Source organism: Stylophora pistillata, chromosome 10 (assembly GCF_964205215.1).
Source record: "Stylophora pistillata chromosome 10, jaStyPist1.2, whole genome shotgun sequence".
Taxonomy (NCBI): domain Eukaryota; kingdom Metazoa; phylum Cnidaria; class Anthozoa; order Scleractinia; family Pocilloporidae; genus Stylophora; species Stylophora pistillata.
The window spans coordinates 14,804,001-14,827,634 of record NC_142528.1 but is presented as its reverse complement, the minus strand read 5'-3'; the positions used below and the strand labels follow the sequence as shown (position 1 = coordinate 14,827,634).

The following is a 23,634-nucleotide window of genomic DNA, read 5'->3' as shown; positions in this document are numbered from 1 at the left end:
CAAAGACATTATCCGACTTCTCAGAAGGAAAGTTTACGCAAAGAGTCCTTCCTGCCATCCACTGTCATCAAACATGACAATGTTTGGCAAACATTGTCATGTTTTGGTAAGGTTTATTATTGCTGAATAGAATCGTTTAAAACTGAATCAAATTGTAACTCATCTGCAGCACTCTCGTCAACTGAACTTTGCGGATCCCGAATGGGTCTCAGCAGTTACTTTGAGTGTAGGACAAAAACGAGAGCAGCAGGACGTGAGGATGGGAAGGAAAGCGGCCCACTGAAAACCGACGGAGGGGAAGCACACTAAGCGGTAAAGAAAGTTAACCCGGCTTTAACTCCCAGAAGTGATTGACATCTAAATTTTCCATATATGCTCAAACTTATTAAGTGGAAATCGTTATCTTGATCTAGCACGAAAATTCCCGTAACTTATTAATTAACAACTTCTTCAAACAAACCAATGGTGTAGCCATGGGCACCAAAATGGGACCTAGCAATGCCAATCGTTTTGTAGGTTTTGTCGAACATCAATTTTTCAGCCAATACAACGGGTCTAAACCTGAACTCTACGGTCGCTACGTCAACGAATGTATCGGCGCTACCTCCTCTACCAGAGAGGAGCTCACCCAATTCATAACCGCAGTCAATTCTTTTCACCCGGCTCTGAAATATACTTGGGAAATTTCTGACAATTCTTTATCCTTTTTAGACATCAAAGTTTCAATTGAAGGTAACGGTTTATGCACTAGTGTGTATTTTAAACCTACAGACTCGTATAATTACTTGTTATATTCGTCTTCGTATCCATCTCACGTTAAGAATTCCATTCCTTTTTCTCAGTTTCTAAGACTTCGTCGTTTATGTAGTGATTACTTCCACCACAAATCAGAGTCAAGGTGCCAGTTCTTCGATAAACGTGGTTACCCTGTTTCCGTCGTTCAAGCGGGTTACCACCGCGCTCAACTTATTGATCGACATTCAGCACTACAAACGTCGCAAAAGGAAGATTCCGACCGCATTCCATTCACTCTCACGTTCCACCCTCACAAACGCTCAGTTAAATCCATCATTCTTAAAAACTTTAAATTACTTCAAAACGATCCAGAGACAAGCACTATCTTTTCGCAGCCTCCGCTCATTTCATTCAAACGCGACTAAAACATGGGCAATTTTTTGGTCAGAAGTTCTTTTCAGACTAATAGGGAGCTTAAGCAACCACGGCGAAAGGGACGACGACGACGTCAAGTAATCGCGGAGGGTCTGGAACGAGGACGTTGTTTTTAGCGGGACATCGTTCATAGACGTCCAAAACCTTCTTCTTCTCACTCATGGATCAAATTTCCACATATATATCGGAAGTTCGAGAGTAGGTTATTCACTTCTTGAACATCAACAGTCCAAGGAGTTATTAAGCTTTAGCTTTATTTACAATAATTTACGCATCGCAAAAGTTTAAAATATTAAATTTTACGCAAGTTATTTGAGATTTAAATTCAGTTCTAAGTGTTGCTGATATAAAAACAAACCTATTCAGTTGCACAAGGTTTGTCTGATTTTCAACATGCTTTAGCCTGATATGTTCTACCTTTGATGCTCCTTCCTTTGGCGAGCAAACGACGTAAGTCTGTCAATTTAATCAATGCTAGCTAGCTATCGGCACAGATAGCAGTCGTCGCGCTTCACCCAAGAATACTATTTTTTCCCGTGTGATTTTGTCGGAATAATTTTTATGGCTGTAAATCTATATCAAACATTTTGAAAATAGATTCGGAAAACCTGACAGGTATTCAAGCTCATGTTAACACACCGATCTGAAGAATTCTTTGTTGTTTAAAGCGTCTCAGTTGAAGAACAGCAACACGCAAAATTTTTAAGTAGCAATAATCCGGCAGTTCCATTCACAGCTTTTGACCGAGCTCAGAGGTGTATTACACTGCCATTTAAAACTTTTCATTCAATAAAAATGATAAACAGCGCTCTTTCATAAAATATACTCAAATAAATTTAAACCTTACGTGGTCGCTTTCACCGCTTGACTTGACATCTGTTGTGCGGAGGAAGGAATATGAGTTGGTGGGTTTTCGAATTTCATTTGTTTAGAAAACCGAACAGGGTGGTTTAAATCAAACGAAGAAGCGAATACAAACTCCAACCGGCCATAGACTGTCTAAAAACTGACAATAAATCCGCACCTCTTGATGAGAAAAACTGCTTTGAAGTTCGAAAGTTCACGACGACGTGAAACAGGTCCTTCTCAAGTCGTCCACGACAAGACGACGACGGAATTCTTGGTTCGCGCTTGCGCAGTGACGTTCTTCCTACTTCTGGTCGTCGTCCTCCGTTCGTCGTCGTGGTTGCTTAAGCTCCTTAGACCAACCAGGCACTTTTAAATGCGCTCGTGCACGATGCAAAACGTGTCCTTTCGTTCACAACACTGATAAAATATCGGGACCTAAACGATCCATTAAGGTGGTACAACCCTCAAAAAATCAACATTTTTTCATGTTTTTTTACAAAAAGTTATCTATATCACCTAAATTGACACATGGAGACAACTGTATTTTTGCAGTTTTTGACTTGATATTTTATTATTGCTGCTGAGAATTAGCAAATGATGCCCCCCGGTGGGCAACCAAACAAGAACAGTCATAACTCTTTAACATTAGATTAAAAATTCACAAAATTTTTAGACAATGATCTTTACATGCACCTGCATGCAATGAACTACAGAAACACCTCTCAGTCATATAGAATGGAAAATATTAAAGAAAACACAACAACTTTCAGGAATTGATAAAATGAGCAATCTCATTTTGGTCATTTAACAACAAAAGATGCACCTAAGTGTATGTTTCTAGTTCATTGCATGCAAAAATATACTGAGATCTCTCACTCCAAAAATGAGAAGAATTGAATAAAATGCTGGAAAGTTTTCTTTGCTAGCGTGTCGGTAGTTTCATAAAATTTGAAATTGAGAGAAAACTGGTTTAAAGTTTTTAAACTGATTTTTTCAAGACTTGAACACAGTTTCCATGAATTGAATTGTTCAAAACTGACCAGGGCCATAGCTGACTCCTTCAGTTTGCTTATTATGGTCATCTTTTCGTTTTTTAAGGCCCCTAATCACTTTGCGTCGCTTCTTGGTAGTAGCTTTGCTTTTATGTTGCGCAATATTAACTCTAAGCTGGTCTTGGAGTCTGCAACCCTCCTCGGTATATTTGCCAGAAGGAATACCAAGGGCTTGGAAAAGCTTAATAATACTCATTGAACCAATATTAAAATAAGAAACAGCATCATAAAGTCCTAATTCTAATGTCTCCCTTCCAACATAAATTTCTTTTGGAATCCTTTGCCATACCATGCCATTCAAAGACTCATTTTGATTTTGTGTCTTGCCATGTAAGCACTTCTGCAATAAGTTGTTCTCACTAGGTCGAATATATTCAGGCTTTAGCTTGGCAATAACAGGTAAAGGAAGGCCAGGTCCATGCTTAAAGAAATTCGTATGGTTGGCTTTGTCCTTTTGATACTTGCACCAACTTGCACTACCTGTTGGGCAGTGGTCATAAAGTGGGCGTGCCTCACTTGAGGCACAATGCATGAGGCTAGCATGGATAGCTTTCTTCATTCCAGCCAAATTTCCAACATTGCACCTTATGGCAATGCCATAATAGTTCTGCAGTTTATCAATTAGACTATCTGTGAGTTTCCCTCTGCCTCCAAGGCCTGGATTGTCACGTTTTAATTTGCGAAGTGCAGTTCCAACCCTCTTCTGCACATGACCAATGCATTCTTTCTTTTCCACAAAAATTCCAGCATCTTGATAAATATTCTTTATCCTGGAAAAACTCTTGCTGTCCCCATCCCCATAAAATTCAGTGTACCTGAGATTGTGCAGCTCAACAGACCTTTGAAATATGCGCTCTGCACCCTCTGGTTCCATAGCAGGTGCTGATCCCTGGAAATTTGACTTGCAAGTGGTGTGATCAGCTCTCCACATCTGATATTCGAGAGAATTCTTGTCCATTTGTTCATGCCGCTCACACTGTTTGCATCCTTGGCTTAGGGCCTCCACATCAAGAACCTTTCCTGTGTCCATAGATATGACAGTCACACAACCATTGCGTGACGAACACCACAGTTCACAGGTAGACCTTCGGAAGAATTTACATCCTTCTTGAGAGATAAAACTTCTTCTCCTGCCTTTTTCATTGTTTCCTTTGCAATCGCTTTCATGTGACGGCCGATTACGCGCGAGTTGCTGAGGAAAGCTTTCTCATTTGGAGGTGGAGGCATTGTTCATAATTGTGCAGAATTTCCTTGCACCAGCATAACCCTTTCCAAGAGTTCTCATACCATAAACGATTCGCCGATTTACTTCAAAACTCTTTCCTTGCTTTTTTGATGTGCAAAATGAATGTTTCCATCCACACTGCTCGCACAGCAAACGCAAAGTTGACGCACATCCCTTCCGTTTCAAATTATCTTCCATAAACAAAAGACTGAAATCGCCGCATTCGCCACAACGTAGCAAAGAAAAAACGGACGATAGCACCTCCATATCACAGAACCTGAACCCTGTAATGGATGGACTGGTTTCCTCTTTATCTACCTTGATCAGCTTAGGCTTGGGTTTGTCTTCTTGGGAAGTTGATTGAAGCTTTCGATACGAAGCCGAAGATTCCTTCGCTTCGCTCTGATCATGTGAAATGCCGTCTGTGGATTCACGTATCCCACTCGAAGCGCTTTCGACAACAATCGACTCTTCTTCGTTAATTCTTGGACTATTTGAAAAGCGATTTCCATAAAATTTGCGCTTCTTGCGTCTCTGAGACGAAAATTTCGGCATTTTGATGATTGAAGCTCTCTCACTTGCGAAAATTCACAACTGAATGATTGATAATAACGGCTGCTCTCCGAAATATATCAAAACGAGGCTGAAAGTCATTGTTGGGCCCCAGTCTCCCAATAGCTTACTCAAGACGCAATCAGCTTGCTTTGATCTGGGAGGAAATCGCACTTTTAGGCCCTAAAAGGACGCATTTAAATATGCGTTTCCATGGCAACGGAACAACAGTGCCTTAGAAATTGCATTTTATTACTATTTCCTGACAAATTATTCACAAAAAGACATTTGGGGCTATTAAACAAAAGCCTTTAGAAGTGAAATCGAATGGAAAAAAAATAGACTCATTTTCAACAAAAATTGCATTTTTTTTTGTATCGTACCACCTTAAGATCACCGATCACTTCACGTGCACCTCCGCCAAAGTAAACTATTGCATAACTTGCACTTATTGCAAAAAGATATACATCGGCGAAACAGGCAGAAGACTAGGTGACCGATTCCGAGAACACCTTCGAGACGTGGAAAGGAATGACAAGGACACATCGAAACCAGTCGCTAGACATTTTAATTTACCTAATCATTCTAAGCAACATATGGCAATCTGTGGTCTTTCCTTGCACTTAGGTGGCACGGAAAGCCGTAAAAATCTTGAACAAAAGCTCACCTTTCAAACCGGCAGTCTAAATCCCACTGGGATCAACGAACGCTTTTCATTCCACTAATTAATTTATCTTTTTCTCGTTGCCATGTTCCCACCAATAACGTAGCTCCATTTTCTGCCTTTAAAAGCACACACAACCCACAATTCCTCTGTTCGCTCCGACGAAGGGCTAACGCTCGAAACGTCAGCTTTTGTAATCGTTACGGTGGCCAATTTACCATTTCAACTTTGTTGATATATCCAACTTATTAACAAGGATATCTGTAGTAGCTAGAGAGAAGAACTTTGACAATCACAGATCAAGAATTCAAGGGTTCAAAGACGAACAGTAAGCAGCATGGCAGATGAACACGCCATGAAATCGAATTGATCAGCCAGTGCGAAAAAGGATTGCCGGATGTACTTGTGTAAATGCTTATGAAGATTTTGAACGGAACATGTACTGATAAGTAGCACGGGTGAATTGAGAACGACAGCAATCCAAAATACCTCACAAATAATCAATACTTCAGACCTATTCTTAACTCCAGCCCTCTAAACAGAGCAACACGAACTCTTGCTTTGATTTTAAATTTTCCTAATAATGTTGATAAACGAAATTAAGAAAATCGTCAAGTATACATTCTAAATTAGAGTCATTAGTTTCAGATTTAAATAATTAAATACAGAATATTGATTAATCTCCTTTCATGACACACGTTGTGCAGTAAATGTTTGTGACATAAACACAAAAAAATATCTTATCTTCATTCAAAATCAGTTGAGAGCTTTCATACAAAAATATTTCAAGAAAATCAATTTTCCATCATCGACTGTTCACTTCTTGACTGCAACGTGTGATTCAAACTGTCAAATTCGAACCATGATAACCCACGTCTCATAACAGGTTTTCATTTACAAAACACGACAGAAGCCTTCAAACTAACATTCATGAGAAGACACACAGGGCTTGCACTGTAAGTATCTCGGAGAGCTCCATACAATTCCTTATATTAAAATTATGAGGAATTGTATGGAGCTTTTTAGCATTAGTCGAGGCACGGCGGGTGTTGTCATGTATGATCCACGCAAGGATCATACGTGACAACACCCACCGCGCCACGACTAATGCTAAAAAGCTCCATACAATTCCTTATAATAACAGAAAATTATTGTATGAAGCTCTCCGGGATACTTACAGTGCAAGCCCTGTGTGTCTTCTCGTGTTGAAAAGCAGTAGTGGAAAATTATATGGTCTAACAAGGTAAAAAACACTTTGTCAAAATTTTGTGTACTGAATAGACCCCCTTCATTTATGGCGGGCCTCATCGCTATATCCTTTCAGATTCATATTTGTATGCACATTTAAGAATAAAGATCCTACCCGCTAAGACAAAAGTGATCTTAAGACTAGAAATTTTGTGGTGTTCTTCTGTGTCGGGGGAGGGGGTAAGGGGGGAGATGGTCAATCGGTCGGGGAGTGGGGTAATTTTGGCAATATCTGAATTAGTCTTTATACTTTTACTGGCATTAATTTTTGTGCTGGCAAGATCTTTTATTCGTGCCAAACCGAAAAGCTCACATCTGAGGGGTATGAACATACGATTCTTTCTCCCAATTTTTCTGGCCAAAAAGGATGAGAATGCATCAGTTGTAGGGTGTGTGGTCGATATAACACCAAATTCTCTCGAGAATCAGTTAAAAGGAAAATTAAAAGGATCATGAGATCGCAACTAGGAGAAGGTTTACAAATACCTCCCTCCCTCCCTTTAAGTCAAGATGACTCGTTAGGGACTAATCATTATCTATCACGGGGAGGTTGGAGGATTTTTTTTGGGGGGGGGGGGCGGAGAGATCAGTCGTCGCTAACAGAGTATAAAGAGGGGACTAAAGAAAATAGACTGCCGATGAAGGGGAATTATTAAAATACTACGGAGCCTAAAGGGAGGGGGAGGGAGAGGGGGAGGAGAATCAGGTAAATCTTATGGTGACACAACCCAAATCACAGGTGGTAAATAATGATCGGTCACTTATGCATATTAATTCTCATAATAAAGTAAAACTCTCCAAAAAACTTGCATTCAAAGTTCCGTGAGGCGAATGGTTCATGCTCCCCGCTAAACTCTCCGTGTCGATAGAAGCTGTGTCGTAGTCTGAGGTTTCTAGACTTGTACTGGAATGTAGTCTGCCTGTCCTCGTTCTGGCATGACTCGGGTCAGTCTCCTCTAGGATCAGTTCGTTTCCGTCGGGGTCAGTCACAATCCACCGTCCATCTTCTTTTTGCAGAAGAGGCTGCTCTCCCAGATGAGGTAGTATTGTATCAATATCCTTTATTTTTAACTTTAATCGCACAGATTTCGACGGTTTTGGGCATATTTGCGGCAAATGTTTAAGCGAAAGCTGAACGTCAAAGCCGCTTTGAGAATAAAGGGTAAAGAAACAAAATCCAGGCGAACCACTGATGGCTTTCTTCGCAGTTAACACCTCGTAGAATGACCTCATCTGTATAAAGTTCCGCGTAAAAATATGAAAACGCAAGTGTTCGTTTCCAAAGTGCACCGGGCAAATGGACCAAAGTGGAAGCCCGGGAAATGTCTGGTAAAAGTCTTGGAGTGCAGTAACTCGTGGTCTCGCGTCGGCTGGTAACTCTACCCGATGGTGAAATTTCCAAGGAAGAAAATTTAATTTGTTCTGGACATAACTGGCTGATAAACGACCAAACGTTTCGTAAAGAAACAGAACAATGCTTATTGCTTGGCATTGTAAAATGCTGGGATCATCATTTTCATCTTTCCAAGAGTCCAATGCGGACTCACCATCGTTACTTTCATCAATTGAAATGAATTGAAATGTAGGGTCCATCCCCTCGAGGAACGGCGAAAAGAGCCTTTTAAGGGAGTTGGCCTCACCCCCTCTGACGTATATTTGTAGAGTGCAATTATAAGGGTCTGGAGCCGCTTGAAAATTCTCTTCCTCTAAAATGTTTTCGTCGAAGCCTTCGTCGTTCGAGGCAAACTCTTCTTCCATACTGAGCCAATCTTTTCTTTGTTATCGACGTTGTCTATTTCCCACACCAACTTGAAACATGCCTCATTTAAACATTCTCTCGACTTATCTGCAAACCGAAACAGAGAAATTGTATTAGATTAGGTCTGATTATTCAAACAAAGTTTAGCCGCTTTTCAACAAAACCCCGCCCTAAACAATCCTAAATTTAGCTGAACATTTTATCTGAACGTTAATATTTGTGAAGAGCGTTAAAAGGGCCGAATGGTACCTGTGGAAAGATATCTATTTCATTAAATCAACGCTTTTACAGAGAAAGCCTGAGGCCCGCTGATTGTGTAAAACCGCGGTTTGGGTTAGACCTTGTGTAAATAACCGGCCCATAGAGTTATGTGTATGTCCTTAGTGATGAAAAGAACACAAACTCTGATAAATGCCAGCTATAAAGTTACAAAAGTGAACCGAAAAAGTTCAGTTGAAATATTTTGACATGATGATCGTAATAACTGCTATGTATTAATGATGTCTTCCACACCAGTTGGTAGTTGCTGTCAGCGGTAGTTACCGTAACGGTGAAAAGTATTCGTATGCATACTGATACTGTTTATTCGTTTTCAGAGAACTACGAGAACCACGTGAACCAAGAGAACCAGAAGAACCAGAGAACTACGAGAACCGCGTGAACCAAGAGAACCAGAAGAACCAGAGAACTACGAGAACCGCGTGAACCAAGAGAACCAGAAGAACCAGAGAACTACGAGAACCACGTGAACCAAGAGAACCAGAAGAACCAGAGAACTACGAGAACCGCGTGAACCAAGAGAACCAGAAGAACCAGAGAACTACGAGAACCACGTGAACCAAGAGAACCAGAAGAACCAGAGAACTACGAGAACCGCGTGAACCAAGAGAACCAGAAGAACCAGAGAACTACGAGAACCACGTGAACCAAGAGAACCAGAAGAACCAGAGAACTACGAGAACCACGTGAACCAAGAGAACCAGAAGAACCAGAGAACTACGAGAACCGCGTGAACCAAGAGAACCAGAAGAACCAGAGAACTACGAGAACCGCGTGAACCAAGAGAACCAGAAGAACCAGAGAACTACGAGAACCACGTGAACCAAGAGAACCAGAAGAACCAGAGAACTACGAGAACCGCGTGAACCAAGAGAACCAGAAGAACCAGAGAACTACGAGAACCGCGTGAACCAAGAGAACCAGAAGAACCAGAGAACTACGAGAATCGCGTGAACCGCGTGAACCAACAGAACCACGAGAACCAGAGAACTACACAATTACCGTGCCCAAGAGTTATATTATCTGAAGTCCGACAGTATAAGAACCACAAGAACCAGAGAACTACCGAGAACTACACAGTTACCGTGACTCAGAGTTGTATCTATTTGAAGTTTGATAGTATGCGACTCATGACGTCAGCTGTGGCTATTACACCGGGGATCACCCCATTCTGTGTAGATATATTAATCTATTAAAAACTTATTCACCATGGTTACCAGTCGCTGAGGAGGAAAGAAGCCATGTACCACTATCTCAGTCTGTCTGCAGTACAATGTATCTATGGGTAGTTTGACGTTTGTAATAGAAGATTAAAGCGATTAAGATTCTCTCCAGTTGCACGTTGGCTTGGTTTATTTTGGAATTATCACTGAACATGATTTAAATAATAGTACACATTGTTCCGGGCTCTATAACGAAGCTTTATAATATTATAATAATAATTTAATTCTTATATTGCTTTATCACTTTATAGAGCCCAGAAAAAAATGCTCTATATTGCTTTATGACATAGGTAGTTACGTGCGAGCTCTCTAACCTGATAAAGCATCCGCTTGGAAACTGAATGGACTGATCAGACGATTCGTACTATGTACATTATGTCATAATTGGTAATTAACAGTTTTCTGAGTAATTATACAAAGCAGTACTTCGTCTCTTTTGACGCAAAGATTGAGGTTAGATTGAAATTACATCTAAGGTCCCATATGCAGTTATTTCACGACTAAAAAACACTCATCTAAGGTCTGAGAAACTTGAATGGCTTAAGTTAATCAATGGTGCTCTTCTCTAATATTTATTGTATGAACCCAGGAACTGTTAATTGCATTTTTCTTAATTCACACATTCAATTATAGGATTATTTGCATTTGGCGCAGAATTCTATTGTGATAACTTATGCCCTTTGTTTACCTTCAAGTGGTTCAATATTCACTTCCCTGAGTTTCGTTATGACTTCTTGAAACTCGTCTCTGATAAAGCACTATTTCAAAATACTAGAACAAAGTTTCTTTTAAGTATCTCTCTAAGTTAAATTTTGATCGAAATCTACGTGAGCTTTTTTGAGTGGTTACCCAAATCATTGGAACATTGGATGTAATACGCAATCACTCAGTGGTAAGAATCTTTTGCATATTATCAAACGTAAAACTCCTTAAACTCGTCCATGAGTGAAAGATTTACCATGAAGCTTAAAGGAATTTCCAGAAAACGCGAACGTCGCCAGTTACATGATGATTCAAGTGCGATGTTTGACAAAATCACTTACTTTGCATTTATGTAACGAGGAATTGGGAAAACAATAACCGCAACAGCCACGATTTTCAGCTCGCACTTGGAGGATCTTATCAGTTTTCAGGCGTAACCGTAACTTTGTTATAGGAACAACTAGTTCAGATATCCGGCGGAAAAAAAAATTAAACTCAAGTCAAATGTTTGGCAAAGACGGAGATATGTTCAGAGAGTACACAAATCGACTGCATTCAGTAACGACCATTGTGAATATAAGGGCACAAGAGCACTTCACTTACATTTACGAAGTGGTAAATACACTTCGGTAGATTCTTACAGCGTCTCAATAGTTATTACCTTTATTTATCAGTGCCGATTTATTAGGAAATGGCGTTAAAAAAGATTTCCCAAGGTAGCAAGTTGTATCACGCAATCCATACATAAAGTCTATTGAGGATAAATGTGCTCTCTTTCGTTTGTTTGATTTCAGATCAATTTGCGCCTCTAAGGCTTTTATATCTTTAGAAAAAGCAGGTAATATTATGATTCTTACAAAATTCTTAATGTCGATTTGGTTGGTATAGCATATAAAATATTAGTAATTCCCGAGAAGCATCTGCATAAAGTACAGACGCAGTAATTTATACAGTTTGATTTTAAATTGAAACTAGGTCTGCATTTCAGAATTCAAATTGAAAAAGCTAGAAAATCGTATTCAAAAACCATTCTTCCTCACAGCTGTCACCTCACAGCACGTGGGAACGCTGAAAAATACTGCGTTGAAAAGAATTTTAGTTTTGACACGAGGAGAAAAATAAATATTAAAAATGACAATGTTTTAGTGAGTTTTATGACCAGAACAGTTGACATGGCTACGAAAGAAATTGTATGTCTCAAAATCAAAGCCTCGATATTCTTGGTAAGGAAAGAAGGTAGAAGTAATCGGAAAAAAAACATAACAGAAGCAAGGTTTCCCGCTTGAAACCGCTATACACATTCTTCGAGAGTTGAGATCGATTTGCAAAATTTCTCGACTTAAAAGGATTTCAGTACGTGGCAAGTACATTCTGAAACAAATGACATACCGTGTCACCTAAGATAAACTTGTAAGTTTGAGTCCTGGATCTAAACACACCGGAGATTTCAGGAGCGTACAAATGATTTTAAAGGAAACATGACCATGTCTGAGTGACGGTGGCCGCTAGACTAATTTAGTTTCGCGCGGTCTATTTCGCCAATTTCCTCTCGACTCGTAGATCACAAAATAATCAACACAACAACTTACCACCGAGTTGAAATATCTCAAAAAAAATCCTCAGTTCTTCTGAATGCTGGCCAGGTTTTCGAAAGTGTTTCTTGTTTTTGACAGTACGCGGGTTGCGAAACAAAACGTTGCCAACTTTCGTACCGTCGGCTTTATGCATCAATTTTAAGAACGCCATTACCATAAATAGCCGATGAGAGATGTCTAGTGGTTGTCATATTGTCTCTTCTTTCGAAAACAAAACACGTCAAATACCTTTTAAAAGCTTTTCACGAACGAAGAGCCAATGGAAACACGTGAATATATTTTACTTCATATGGTAATGAAAACATTTTAAACAAAGAATTGTTTAGCGGAAGGCGCTTCTGCTGAATTCTAACACATGGGAATAAACAATACTGTACATTTTTGAAAACAAAGAAATTTTGTAAAAATTACGCAGGATTTTTTTTTCTTTTTTTCATCTTGAAAGCTCTTGATCGTTATCCAAAACCAATCAAACCGAAAACAACACGTTAACTAAAAATTTTAATTCCAAATTTTAAATATTGTCAATTCCGTCGTGAAGAAGACATTTCGTCCGGAAGCAACCGGATTGCATTAACCGCTTCAAGTTATCTTTCCAGAGTCACGATTTGAATCAAATTGTTCGTTTTTCTTTCAATTCTTTTTATCTCTTGGCGGAATTGGACGCTGAAGCGTCAGATGGCACCTTTGTAAGAAACATTGACTCATACTATCAAACAAAAGTATTCTTCGAGTTTATTTTGTTCGCCTCTCGAAGACAGGGAAAAAAATCACTAAATGAGTCTAGGAGACGCTAAAAGACTCAACAATTAAAGATGTTTTTGTATTAAGTACGAGTCCGGTAATATTCGAATTGAGGTAAACAAGCATTTTATGCGATGAAAAAAGCTGGAGAAATTAAAAGGGATAACTGAGTGACAAATGTAAAACTGTAGTTTCAAGTTTAGATCGTCTGTAAGGAAGACAAAATTTCAAGTAAACTCACCGAATGTTACGGCTTGTGCCAGAACTGGGTCCAAAACTGTTCGAGTAGTCAGTGGGTTGTAAAGAAAGGAAAGGAAATTGGCGTTCCCATGCAGAAGTACATACCCGGGAAATGTGTGACCACGCAATTGCGTCATCAAAAAATATATTGTACTACTTGTTGATGGCGGCAGTTGATGTTCAAGTGTTTGTTTCCTGTAAACAAAGACTGTAAAAAGGTTGACAAGGATGATTGAAGAATCTAAATTTGTAGAATTGACAACTTCTCTCATTAAAATTTGAGTCATAAAGAGGAAACTAAAGAACGATTGGTTCGAATCCCGTACAGGCCTGATTTTTTTCAGGTCTGATTTTCGCTATTGCATAAATAGCGCTATCTACTGCGAAAGATCGTGCGTCATACGTAAGGTAGTTTCTCACGAAGGGCTAACGCTCGAAACGTCTGTCTGTGTCTGTGTCTGTGTGTCTTTATTGTTCAAAAGATAAAATTACATATCTTATGTTACATCTAATACAGGAAGTACACTTTCACAAAGCTACATTATACTTAAAAACAATTCTATTAAAAAATGTATTCTTAAAACGGTTTGTGCGAATAGCGGGCATGACAGGGGATTTATTTCTCAAATTATACCTCGTGATCTTGGTCTCAGGGAAGTAGGCTCTAAGAGGATGGCTCAGGATAGTTGAAACCTTGCGACAAATTTTGTGATCTTGCGTTTTAAGTAAGTCACCTATCACTAATTTCTTAGATATGTATTTACGTTTAAAACAACGATCTAAAAACTGCTGGGCTATAGTTAGCTCTGACTCAGAGGCCCCATGCACAGAGCCCCCATGCAAAAGTCACAGAGGCCCCATGCAAACGTCAGCTTTTTAACTCTTTACGGTGGCCAATTTACAATTTCAGCTTAGTTGGTATTACCAGATTGATCGTTCATTAGATAGGTTGAGCTTTCGCGCCTTCAAGAACGTCAAGTAATTTTGAAAACAGAAGTTAACAGAAAATTAACCGTGACGCTGTTTAAAAGGCGTGTCGAGCACTCAAAATATTGGATAATAAATATCTGAACAACGCGATCAATTAACATACAAAATACCCAATGATTCAATTAGACAAATAAGTTTTAACAATTGTGCAATTACTTCGTATTTAGCTAAAGAAGTGTAGAAAAACGAATATATTGTGAAAAATAAAGACGCACATTCGCTTCATTCGGCGTAATTTTTTAAGCTCAGTGTTCTGACAAATAAGGGGTTTAATTTAACTAGAATATTGGAAATTGAAATAAGGACATCACAAAATTAATAATTATAATAATAATAATAATTTAATATTTATATTGCGCAAATTAACAGATGGATATGATCAAATGCGCATCACAACACTTTTCGGGGGACTTCGGAATTTGCCCGAACTGTGTCAGCAGTTAGCCTACTCACAACAGGAACTGTGGAGTTAGATTTTCCGCTTTGAAAGAGGAATAATATCGGAAGCAAACTTCGTGCCGAAATCAGTAATAAAATTGTCATTGGCTTGTAGAAAACGTAAGAGATCGAGAATTATCATCCTGATAAAGAAAGCAATCACCTAAGTTAACGTTCAAACTGTTTTATCGTAGAAATGAATGAAAAAGAATTTTCGACAAGTGTTCGATTACGTCTTATCTTCGTTCAATGAACATTTGAAAATTCGCTCGGATCGTAAGATTTCATTAGCGATTCCGCTACATTTTTCTTGATTGTTCACCCTACTACTGCGAGAATGATACCTATATCAAGGTCAGTCCAAAAAACAAATATACTGTACGTGCTTTCAGCTTATGCATAGATATGACTTGACATTTATTTTGAAAACGCCTGAAGTGTTCGCTTTCTTTGATCATTTTCCTAACCTTCTTGAGTGGCGTACTAAAGTTTTCTTGATATTTGTTACTCTGCTGCATTCCTCCTCCGCCATTTCCTTCCAGAAAAAAAAGTACTGGGCCGAGTTGTTCGAAGCACGAGTAGCTCTTATCCTGGATTAATTAATTGCCATGTCAACGAGGTTTTGTGTGCAGTTATCCCAGGATTGACGTCTATCGGGTTTCGAGCAACCGCCCGGCCCTTTCGTTTACTGATAACTCAGGTTGTGAGTAATATAAATCTATCTTTCAGAAGACAACGTAGAGAAAAGGAAATTTAAAAATTCCTAACAATTGTTGACATTTTTAGAATCAGCAAGCCTGGCACTATTAAGCTCACAAGAAATCTTACTTTAGCTATTTTTAGCAGTGACTGCTATTTAAACTGTTACTGCCTGTTACGATTGTTACATCTGTATTCTGTCCAGCGGCTGGAAAAGAAAGCTTTTCACGGAAATCAGGGTTAACGTTTTACTTCAGTATCACCTTGTTTTTGGTTTGACCGGTGCTAAACTTTGATCGGGTTTGAGGTTTTGAACAGATGGCGTTGAACCTCCTAGATATAAGTCTGAAAACTTTTGGTAGAAGATGTCAAAAGTATGCGCCATGTTAGTCCTACTGTGGAGTTTTGCAGAGGGCGCGGGCTAGGAAAACGTTTCTCAAATTCTCAGTTGTTTCTGTTAACTTCTCTTAACTGTTTTTGTCTCTCTAATCTCAGTGTGTGGTAATTCTGGAATGATGATTCATCGATACATAAATAATCAGTTAAAACAGTAGTATTGTCGTTCGAGACTGTTCCGACTTCATTGCATACCCAACTGACTTGGATTCACTTTAAGTTTGGATAGAAACACTGATCTTTTTTCAAAGAGGTGCCATATCAAAAACTGAGTATTTCAAAAGCTAGTGTATATGACAACAATTCACACCCCACCCCCCAACACTAGTTATGGCCTTAATTCATTTTCATACTTTTCAGCTAAGCTATGGAATACACTGCCTGACTATATTTGCATGAGTGCATTTAAAGACTTTAGAAAGATAATCCAAGGCCCAAGGCCGTATCTTTGTATAGTCGCTCCCGCTTATTTTCACTTTTCTGTTAATTTCTACTGATATGTTACATAATTATATTTCTAAATACTGTGTATTTTAGTATATTTTAGTATAGTTAGTATTTTAGACCTTGTACAGATATATGTATGAAAATATATATATTTTATGTTTTCTCGAAGATATTAGCTCCAACAAGCTACTCTAAAATTCGAGATGAAATAAAGTTTATGATGATGATGATGATGATGATGACTGGAAACTGGGATCACGATCTTGTTCGGTCAATCCGGCTGCCTGTTATTACTGTTTCACCTGTATTTTCTTCAGCAAATTCAATTCAAACGATTGAAAACCTTTTTGTTTTTTCCGTGCTAGGGGAAGGGGGTGCTAAATAATAGAATGTAACTGGACAAGGTTGCGTGAGCTATCCAATATTATTTCACCTGTTTAAGTGAGCTTGAATTTAATTGAGCTATTCTTATACTTTGACCACATGTGTACAGAAACTTTGTATTCATATCAGTAATCAACCACGAAAAATGTCCAATGAAAGTACGGATTTTTCACAACAAATCGTGGCTTGTGGAAAGTGCCTCCTTTAATTATCGTGACGAATTGTGAGTTGTGATTTCGTAGCAGCTGAACCATTTGACACAAAGTAAGCTCATTAACCAACCAAAGGAAACCGTGCACTACAATGAATGGAAAAAATAGTTGGCACGCCTCCTCCCTCCCTTAGTAGGTGGTCGACAACGGCCTCCACCAAAATAATCAACAGAAATCTTGTAATTCATAGCTCATGAATATCATGAAAGTCTCCGATCCCGTTCTCCCAACAAATGATGTTGCCGGTCTGAAATTGGTGACCATATTGTCAATACCAGGTAACAATTAAATGGGGGAGATAGATAAAAGTTAAAAATTCAAGAAATGGTAGAGAGTGCCAACACTTTTGTCACTCATTGTAGATCAGACAAAACTGTTTCGCCAGTCAGTCGCTTTACAGTTCGCCAAGTGTTCCCACTCAAGACCACTTCTCAGACATTCATTTGATATTGATTAAATCCCAAGCGTTCACTACACTTATTCTCAACTCTTCTCCAGCTGCTCACAAGGTGCGTCAGGTTCAAGTGATAACTAAGAGGCAAGTAATGGACGTCCGCAGCTGCTAAGAAAGACCGATATAACTATCGATGTTGTCGATTGAGTAATGGGCTCTCGTGTTGATATAGCTATGTCAGTTTCGTAGCTTCGAGTTAAAACTTAATGACTTTTTGGCCAGCAAGATCAAATGAAGGTAGTCTTTACTGGAAACTAAAGCATTAACTAACTAAACATTAACCTATGTACACTCTTTTTTTTTTTTTTTTTTTTTAATAAGAACGTCTAATTTTGGGGCTCGGGCTGAACGTTCTTTTTATAATTTTTATTTTTTGCGATTTGAGTCTGACAACGTTCTTAACATGTTCTTAAAGTTGTGTAGTAAAGTGTTTCAACAAATCAATTCGGACGTGACCAGACTAGGTTCGACTGAGCTCAGGCGTCCCAAGCGTGCTGTGTGTGACTTTTGGGTGTAAAGCTCATTAACGGCAATAACTAACATATTAAGTTCGAATTTCAAGCGTACATGTGGGCCGTTAAAAAAGGAAAAATTAGAAAAAAAAATTAAAAAATTTAAAAGGATAATAAAAGCGAGGAATAAAACATGTGCAGTCTCCTTAATTACCATTTTCCGTACCCGCTTTGTTGCCAACGGTCGTTTTAAAGCTGTTTTGGCGACTTTCTCTGTAACGTGTGCGGTGTCACCAGTCATCTGTATAATAGGAAAAATTATGAAAAAAATTAAGAAAAAATTAAAAAGGAAAGTAAAAGCGAGGAATATATCGTATGGAGTCTCCTTTCGTTTTTTCCGTAGCTGCTTTGTCGTTTACGGTCTTTTTAACGGTGTTTTGGCGACTTTCTCTGTAACGCGTGTGGTGCTACGGGTCAACTGTGTTTAAAAAAACTCAAGGCTGGAAACTTCAACCGGTCCCGAACACCAACCATCGCCACTCGAAGGCCGATAAATTGCGCTAAAGGCGACCGATCTCCCTCCAAATTCCACTGCATCGATCTGAGAGCCGCTCCGTTTTACCACCCATTCTGGCTAAATCGCTTTGTAGGTACGCGTAATCCTTTTGCCCTTACTACGGGATTCAAATATCAAAGCGCATCTGACCAAATAAAAGACCATCCAGGGGATCGTTAGGAAAGTTGTTACGTTTGTCCGATTGTCAAGCAACACCGTCTGGGGAGTCATAGGTTTAATTCGACCTGATGCATTTTGATATTTGAATCCCGTAGTAATAGTCTCCCTCGCAGCCGTTTTTTTTTGGATGTCACGCAACGTTCCCCCAAAAGAACGGCTGCTTTCAACCGAACTACATTCCTTTCTGATTGTCCTTGCGGTTTGTTCGCGGTCTTATTGAACAGACCAATCACATACCAGAAAATCTGAATGACGTAAGGTTTCACGCGAAAATGTGGATGTGGCAGATGATCTAGCTATCATGTCGGGAGAAACAATGAAGAAATTTGTCAATGAGAGCTCAAAATGTTTCACATATTCATCGTTGTGCCCTGGTAAAGATAGATTGTTTGAGCGGTTTTTAAAGTTTCAGCGAGCAACTGAGAAAGTAGAAGAAGCTAAAAACTGAACTGAAACTCTTTATTCGCACTACTTCAAGAGGTTACTACAGATTATAAAAGTCAAAATATATAAGAAACAGTAAATTACATCAATAATCAAAACGAAATACAAGACGCCTTTCAATCGAGGCCAAGGGCTAAACGCTTGCTTCGACCTACAGATGGAGATCAGGAGGAAAAAAGCGCGTGCTTGCCGTCAGCAAACCGGGCGAAGGCTTCGAGAACACTGCAATTAAGGTCGGCCAACGTCTCCTACACTACTTGTACTTCTTCATTTGCCAGTCCGCTGCTAGTTGGAGTGAACCCGATTAGTTATGTTCGTGGCTTCTTATCACCGGTAATGGAAGTCGGCCCGAATTATCGAGTGTTTCCGCACGTTGGTACAACGCAACAACAATAACAATAATATGACCACTTTCATCGGTAACATGGTCAAACACGAGCGGGAGTGCTTGATATATTAACGATTTCCCGGATCCTGTAGGCAGCTTAACAAAAACATCTTCTTTCTCGACTAAAACTTTTCTAATTGCAAGCTTCTGGTGAGCATCATGCTCGAAAATTCACAGGCAGCCCAAGCTCACTACTGGAAAAGCGAACGTGACTCTTACCGTGTCGCGCAACGTTTTATATTTATAAAGGTTTGTATGGGATGTTATCGGGTTGCCTTAAAAGAGAGAAAAAATGTCTTGTTTTGAAATAAAATGGGCTTACCTTATTGCCTTGTTGTTTTCTTTGTTGATTCCTAGCGTCTCAGGCCATTTTGAAGCGTTTTCGGCGAAATAGCGTTATGTTAGTGTTCAACTGCTAAAAGAAATACAAGGCCGGAAACCTATTTTAGAAGTGTCCGTCGTCCGAAGCGAATAATTCCGCCAAAAAACTACCACCAGTCTCGACTCCTCCAGAAAATCAAAGCAGAGATGTTGCCGTTCCATTTCCATTCACTCGATTCCCAATTCCTCCCACAGATCTTTCACTAGCGATGCTTTTATCTCCAGATCGATCGGCTTTTCAATTTCGAATTTGGCTGGTTGAAACATTCGTGGGCCCGTTCGCCGATTGCACAGTGTGTTGGGTAACAAAAATAAGCCCGGCGAGGGTAGCCAGCAGCCTGCAGTCGACAAACAAACCAGTTAGCTCCCCTGGTCCCCTCGAGAGGTTTTGTCAAGACCGCATTGTTTTGATCACACATTTCCATTCGATGTTGATTGGTGGATCAAAAACAATGCGGTCTTGACAAAACCTCTCAAGGGGACTAGGGGAGCTAACTGGTTTGTTTGTCGACTGCAGGCCGCTGGCTACCCTCGCCGGGCTTATTTTTGTTACCCAACATAATGTGCAATCGGCGAACGGGCTCACCAATGTTTCAACCAGCCAAATTCGAAATTGGAAAGCCTACCGATCTGGAGATAAAAGCATCGGTAGTGAAAGATCTGTGGGAGGAATTGGAAATGGAACGGCAACATCTCTGCTTTGATTTTCTGGAGGAATCGAGATTGATGGTAGTTTTTTGGCGGAATTATTCGCTTCGGGCGACGGACACTTCTAAAATAGGTTTCCGGCCTTGTCTTTCTTTTAGCAGTTGAACACCAGCATAGCTCTAACTCGCCGAAAACGCTTCAAAATGGCCTGAGACGCTAGGAATCAACAAAGAAAACAACAAGCCAATAAGGTAAGCCCATTTTATTTCAAAACAAGACATTTTTTCTCTCTTCTAAGGCAAACTGATAACATCTCATACAAACCTTTATAAATATAAAACGTTGCGCAACACTGTAAGAGTCACGTCTGCTTTTCTAGAAGTGAGCTTGGGCTGCCTGTGGAAAATTTTGAACTTTGACGACGCTTTGCGAAAAGCTCCTTCAAGCACCGCCATTTGTCTTGTGTTTTCCACATGAGGATCGCGATAGAAAACGATATCTAATTGGACGAGTCTTAAAAGGTGAGTCTGGCGCGAAAAGGTTCCTGAAAATGGAACCCGAGCTGTGATTGGCCACTTCGGAGAAAGGAATGTAGTTCGGTTGTCAGGAGCCGTTCTTTTGGGGGAGCGTTGCGTGACATCCAAAAAAAAAAACGGCTGCGAGGGAGACTACCGTAGTAAGGGCAAAAGAATACGCGTACCTACAAAGCGATTTAGCCAGAATGGGTGGTAAAACGGAGCGGCTCTCAGATCGATGCAGCGGAATTTGGAAACTTTTGCCTCTGGAAAGGGTAGGTAATAGCTAAGCACTCTCGTGGGTGGAGATTTGAGGGAGATCGGTCGCCTTTTGTGCAATTTATCGGCCTTCGAGTGGCGACGGTTGGTGTTCAGGACCGGTTGAAGTTTCCAGCCTTGAGTTTTTTAAAAACACAGTTGACTGGTAACACCACACGCGTTACAAAGAAAGTCGCCAAAACAGCGGTAAATGGACCGTAAACAACAAAGCAGCTACGGAAAAAAAGGAAAGGAGACTTCATCATATAATATATTCCTCGCTTTTGTTTTCCTATTATACAGTTGACTGGTGACACCGCACACGTTACAAAGAAAGTCGCCAAAACAGCGTTAAAACGACCGTTGGCAACAAAGCGGGTACGGAAAAAAGGTAAGGAGACTGCACATGTTTTATTCCTCCCCTTTATTATCCTTTAAAATTTATTTCTTCTTTTCTTTTTATAATTTTTCCTTTTTTTAACGGCGCATACGTACGCTTGAAATTCGATCTTAATATGTTAGTTATTGCTGTTAATGAACTTTACACCCAAAGTCACACACCAGACTGAAACCTGGGTCACACACAGTACGTTTGGGCCGCATGTGGACTGAGTTGTTCTTCAGTGTTTAGTGCATTAAGAAAACCGCATAGATTATGTTAAAAAATGTCCAAATGTAACAGACTGTTAAGAAGAAAACATCTTTTATCAAATACCCGCTACTTTCCCTAGTTTCATTCAGGTCGAAACAAGTTTCCTTTGGAAGCAAAATGCATTGTTTTTAGCAAACAGAAAAGGAAAAACTTCTTTTAAAAGCATTCTGCATTTACAAGCCGAGATTGAATGAGACATAAGAACCTGATCAACCCATTTTACGGCCACGAACACATAGTTTTTAGAATCAGTCAGTTGTTCTTTGTCTTAACAAATAACATAAAATAAAGAGAAACGGAAATTGAACTTAACTACCTCTTGTAATAATAGTCAAATGACTGGAAAACAAAGAGGGCTTTACCATATGGGCTAACAACTCAAAATAACTACATGCGCATTGCCAAGGAAATTTAATACTAAATTCTTACAACTGAAATGCAAGAAACTGCATGGCGATCACTCCAAATCTTCGGTGAAATTATCATTTACGCAACACGACACCTGGAAGAGGAAATGATCTTGTAACATTCTTTTGTACGTTGCGGCGTAATTGACCGGTGTCCGGTTCATATAAATCGTTTTCAAGACCTTTGAACTACGGTGCTTTCAACAGTATAGAGAAGATAATAGGGCTTTGAGAATGTCTTCTATACTTTAATGAATAGTTCTTTAGTGCCTTATGCCACTGGCCATTCCGGCAGAGGTCTATAATGATGTTACACACGAACGTTTCCTAATACGTATCCGCTAGGCGTGGATTGAAACAAAACATATCGTGTAACCACTCAGCCACTCAATAGATCCGCGAGTTACTGATTACAGCACCACTTAGGAAGACCAACACAGTAGCCACTTTCAGTAAAATTGGATTTATTGTCAGCTGAATGGGCTAATAAAGAACAAGACGCCGTAGTGTAATTCTTTTTGCTTTGTCAGAGGTGACCCTTGGTTAGATATCTTCTCCCCTCACAGACGAAAGGTGTCTTTGTTACAAGCCATTGATACTTCAATAAAAGTGTTCTAGAGCTACATGCAAAAAATACATGCCTGGAGGGCAATGGATAACCAGTGTAGGCTATCACATTTTTGTGAAATTCGTGTTGTGAAATATCTACAAAGAGGATTATCTAAATGTAAGTAAGCGTTGTTTACAACTGTCGCCAAACATCATGTCATAGCATGTGTTGTGAGCACGTATATCGCCGGCTTAGTGCAGTCCAGCGCTAAACATTTCATTGAGCAAGAAAATTCTCTAGGTCAGGGCCAAGCTTAAATTTTAAAGAGAGCTATCTTTGCGCAATACTTCTTTACTCATATGCCGTAATATTTTAGTTGATCATGATCTACTTACCTGAAGCCGCTTCAACCACACATGAATCAGTGAGTCCAATCCAACTTGTAACTCAAAGCGCATACCTGGTTGTTTAGTACAAACCACTCAAAGGAAAACTAGACCCACCACATCATATGCGCAGTCAAAGCTAAATGGGATTTCGTCATTTCCGGTGATTTTCAGACCATTTGCCCCTAGAATCACTAACAATACGAATACCCCATCCAAGACCCTCCCACCCCGATCAACCACTACCATAGAATGTAATATTAGTTTATATGAGATCATATCAAGGTTGCTCATATGCATTGGTCTGCATATTACGCTGAGACTGGTTCGACCGTGAAAGAAATCATCACCCAGAGGAGCTGCAGTTCTAGATGGGGAGCTTATCAGAGAGGCGGATATTGGAGCCTTCTGTACCAAAGAAAACCTCCTGAAATTTTCGCACTTTTAATTTGTGTAGGGCACCAAAAATAGCCTTGTGTACGAAGAAAAATAACC

General features: G+C 39.6%; 1 protein-coding gene, 2 long non-coding RNA genes and 1 pseudogene across 16 annotated transcripts in view; 2 read left to right on the top strand and 2 right to left on the bottom strand.

The window, feature by feature from the left end:
* Positions 1–171: 171 nt before the first annotated feature.
* On the top strand, positions 172–11,821 carry LOC148721924 (uncharacterized). The gene is made up of 3 exons (XR_015992134.1): positions 172–312; positions 9,116–10,913; positions 11,518–11,821. It is a non-coding gene; the product is annotated as an uncharacterized LOC148721924 (long non-coding RNA).
* On the bottom strand, positions 2,563–4,909 carry LOC148721925 (uncharacterized; annotated as a pseudogene).
* LOC111322785 (protein FAM124A) lies at positions 5,080–23,627 on the bottom strand. Of its 11 annotated transcripts, none has more exons than XM_088734727.1 (3): positions 23,149–23,284; positions 17,989–18,075; positions 5,080–8,606 (listed from the first exon to the last, which is right to left on the bottom strand). In XM_088734727.1, exon 3 carries the CDS (start codon positions 8,516–8,518, stop codon positions 7,538–7,540), a length of 981 nt encoding a protein of 326 aa, XP_088590853.1. In that variant the 5' UTR covers positions 8,519–8,606; positions 17,989–18,075; positions 23,149–23,284; the 3' UTR covers positions 5,080–7,537. The 11 variants fall into 11 exon arrangements, with proteins under 11 accessions (XP_088590853.1, XP_088590854.1, XP_088590856.1 ...); XM_088734728.1 differs by having other exon boundaries at positions 18,001–18,075; XM_088734730.1 differs by lacking the exon at positions 23,149–23,284 and adding an exon at positions 19,665–20,014 and having other exon boundaries at positions 18,001–18,075.
* LOC148721923 (uncharacterized) overlaps positions 20,356–23,634 on the top strand; it is a 16,104-nt gene continuing 12,825 nt past the window's right edge. Inside the window, exons 1-3 of one of the 4 annotated variants that reach the window (XR_015992130.1) lie at positions 20,356–20,622; positions 20,751–21,161; positions 21,448–21,535. This is a non-coding gene — a long non-coding RNA (uncharacterized LOC148721923). The remainder of the gene's footprint in view (positions 20,623–20,750; positions 21,162–21,447; positions 21,536–23,634) is intronic. The other 3 variants (XR_015992131.1, XR_015992129.1, XR_015992132.1) reach the window with 3 other exon arrangements.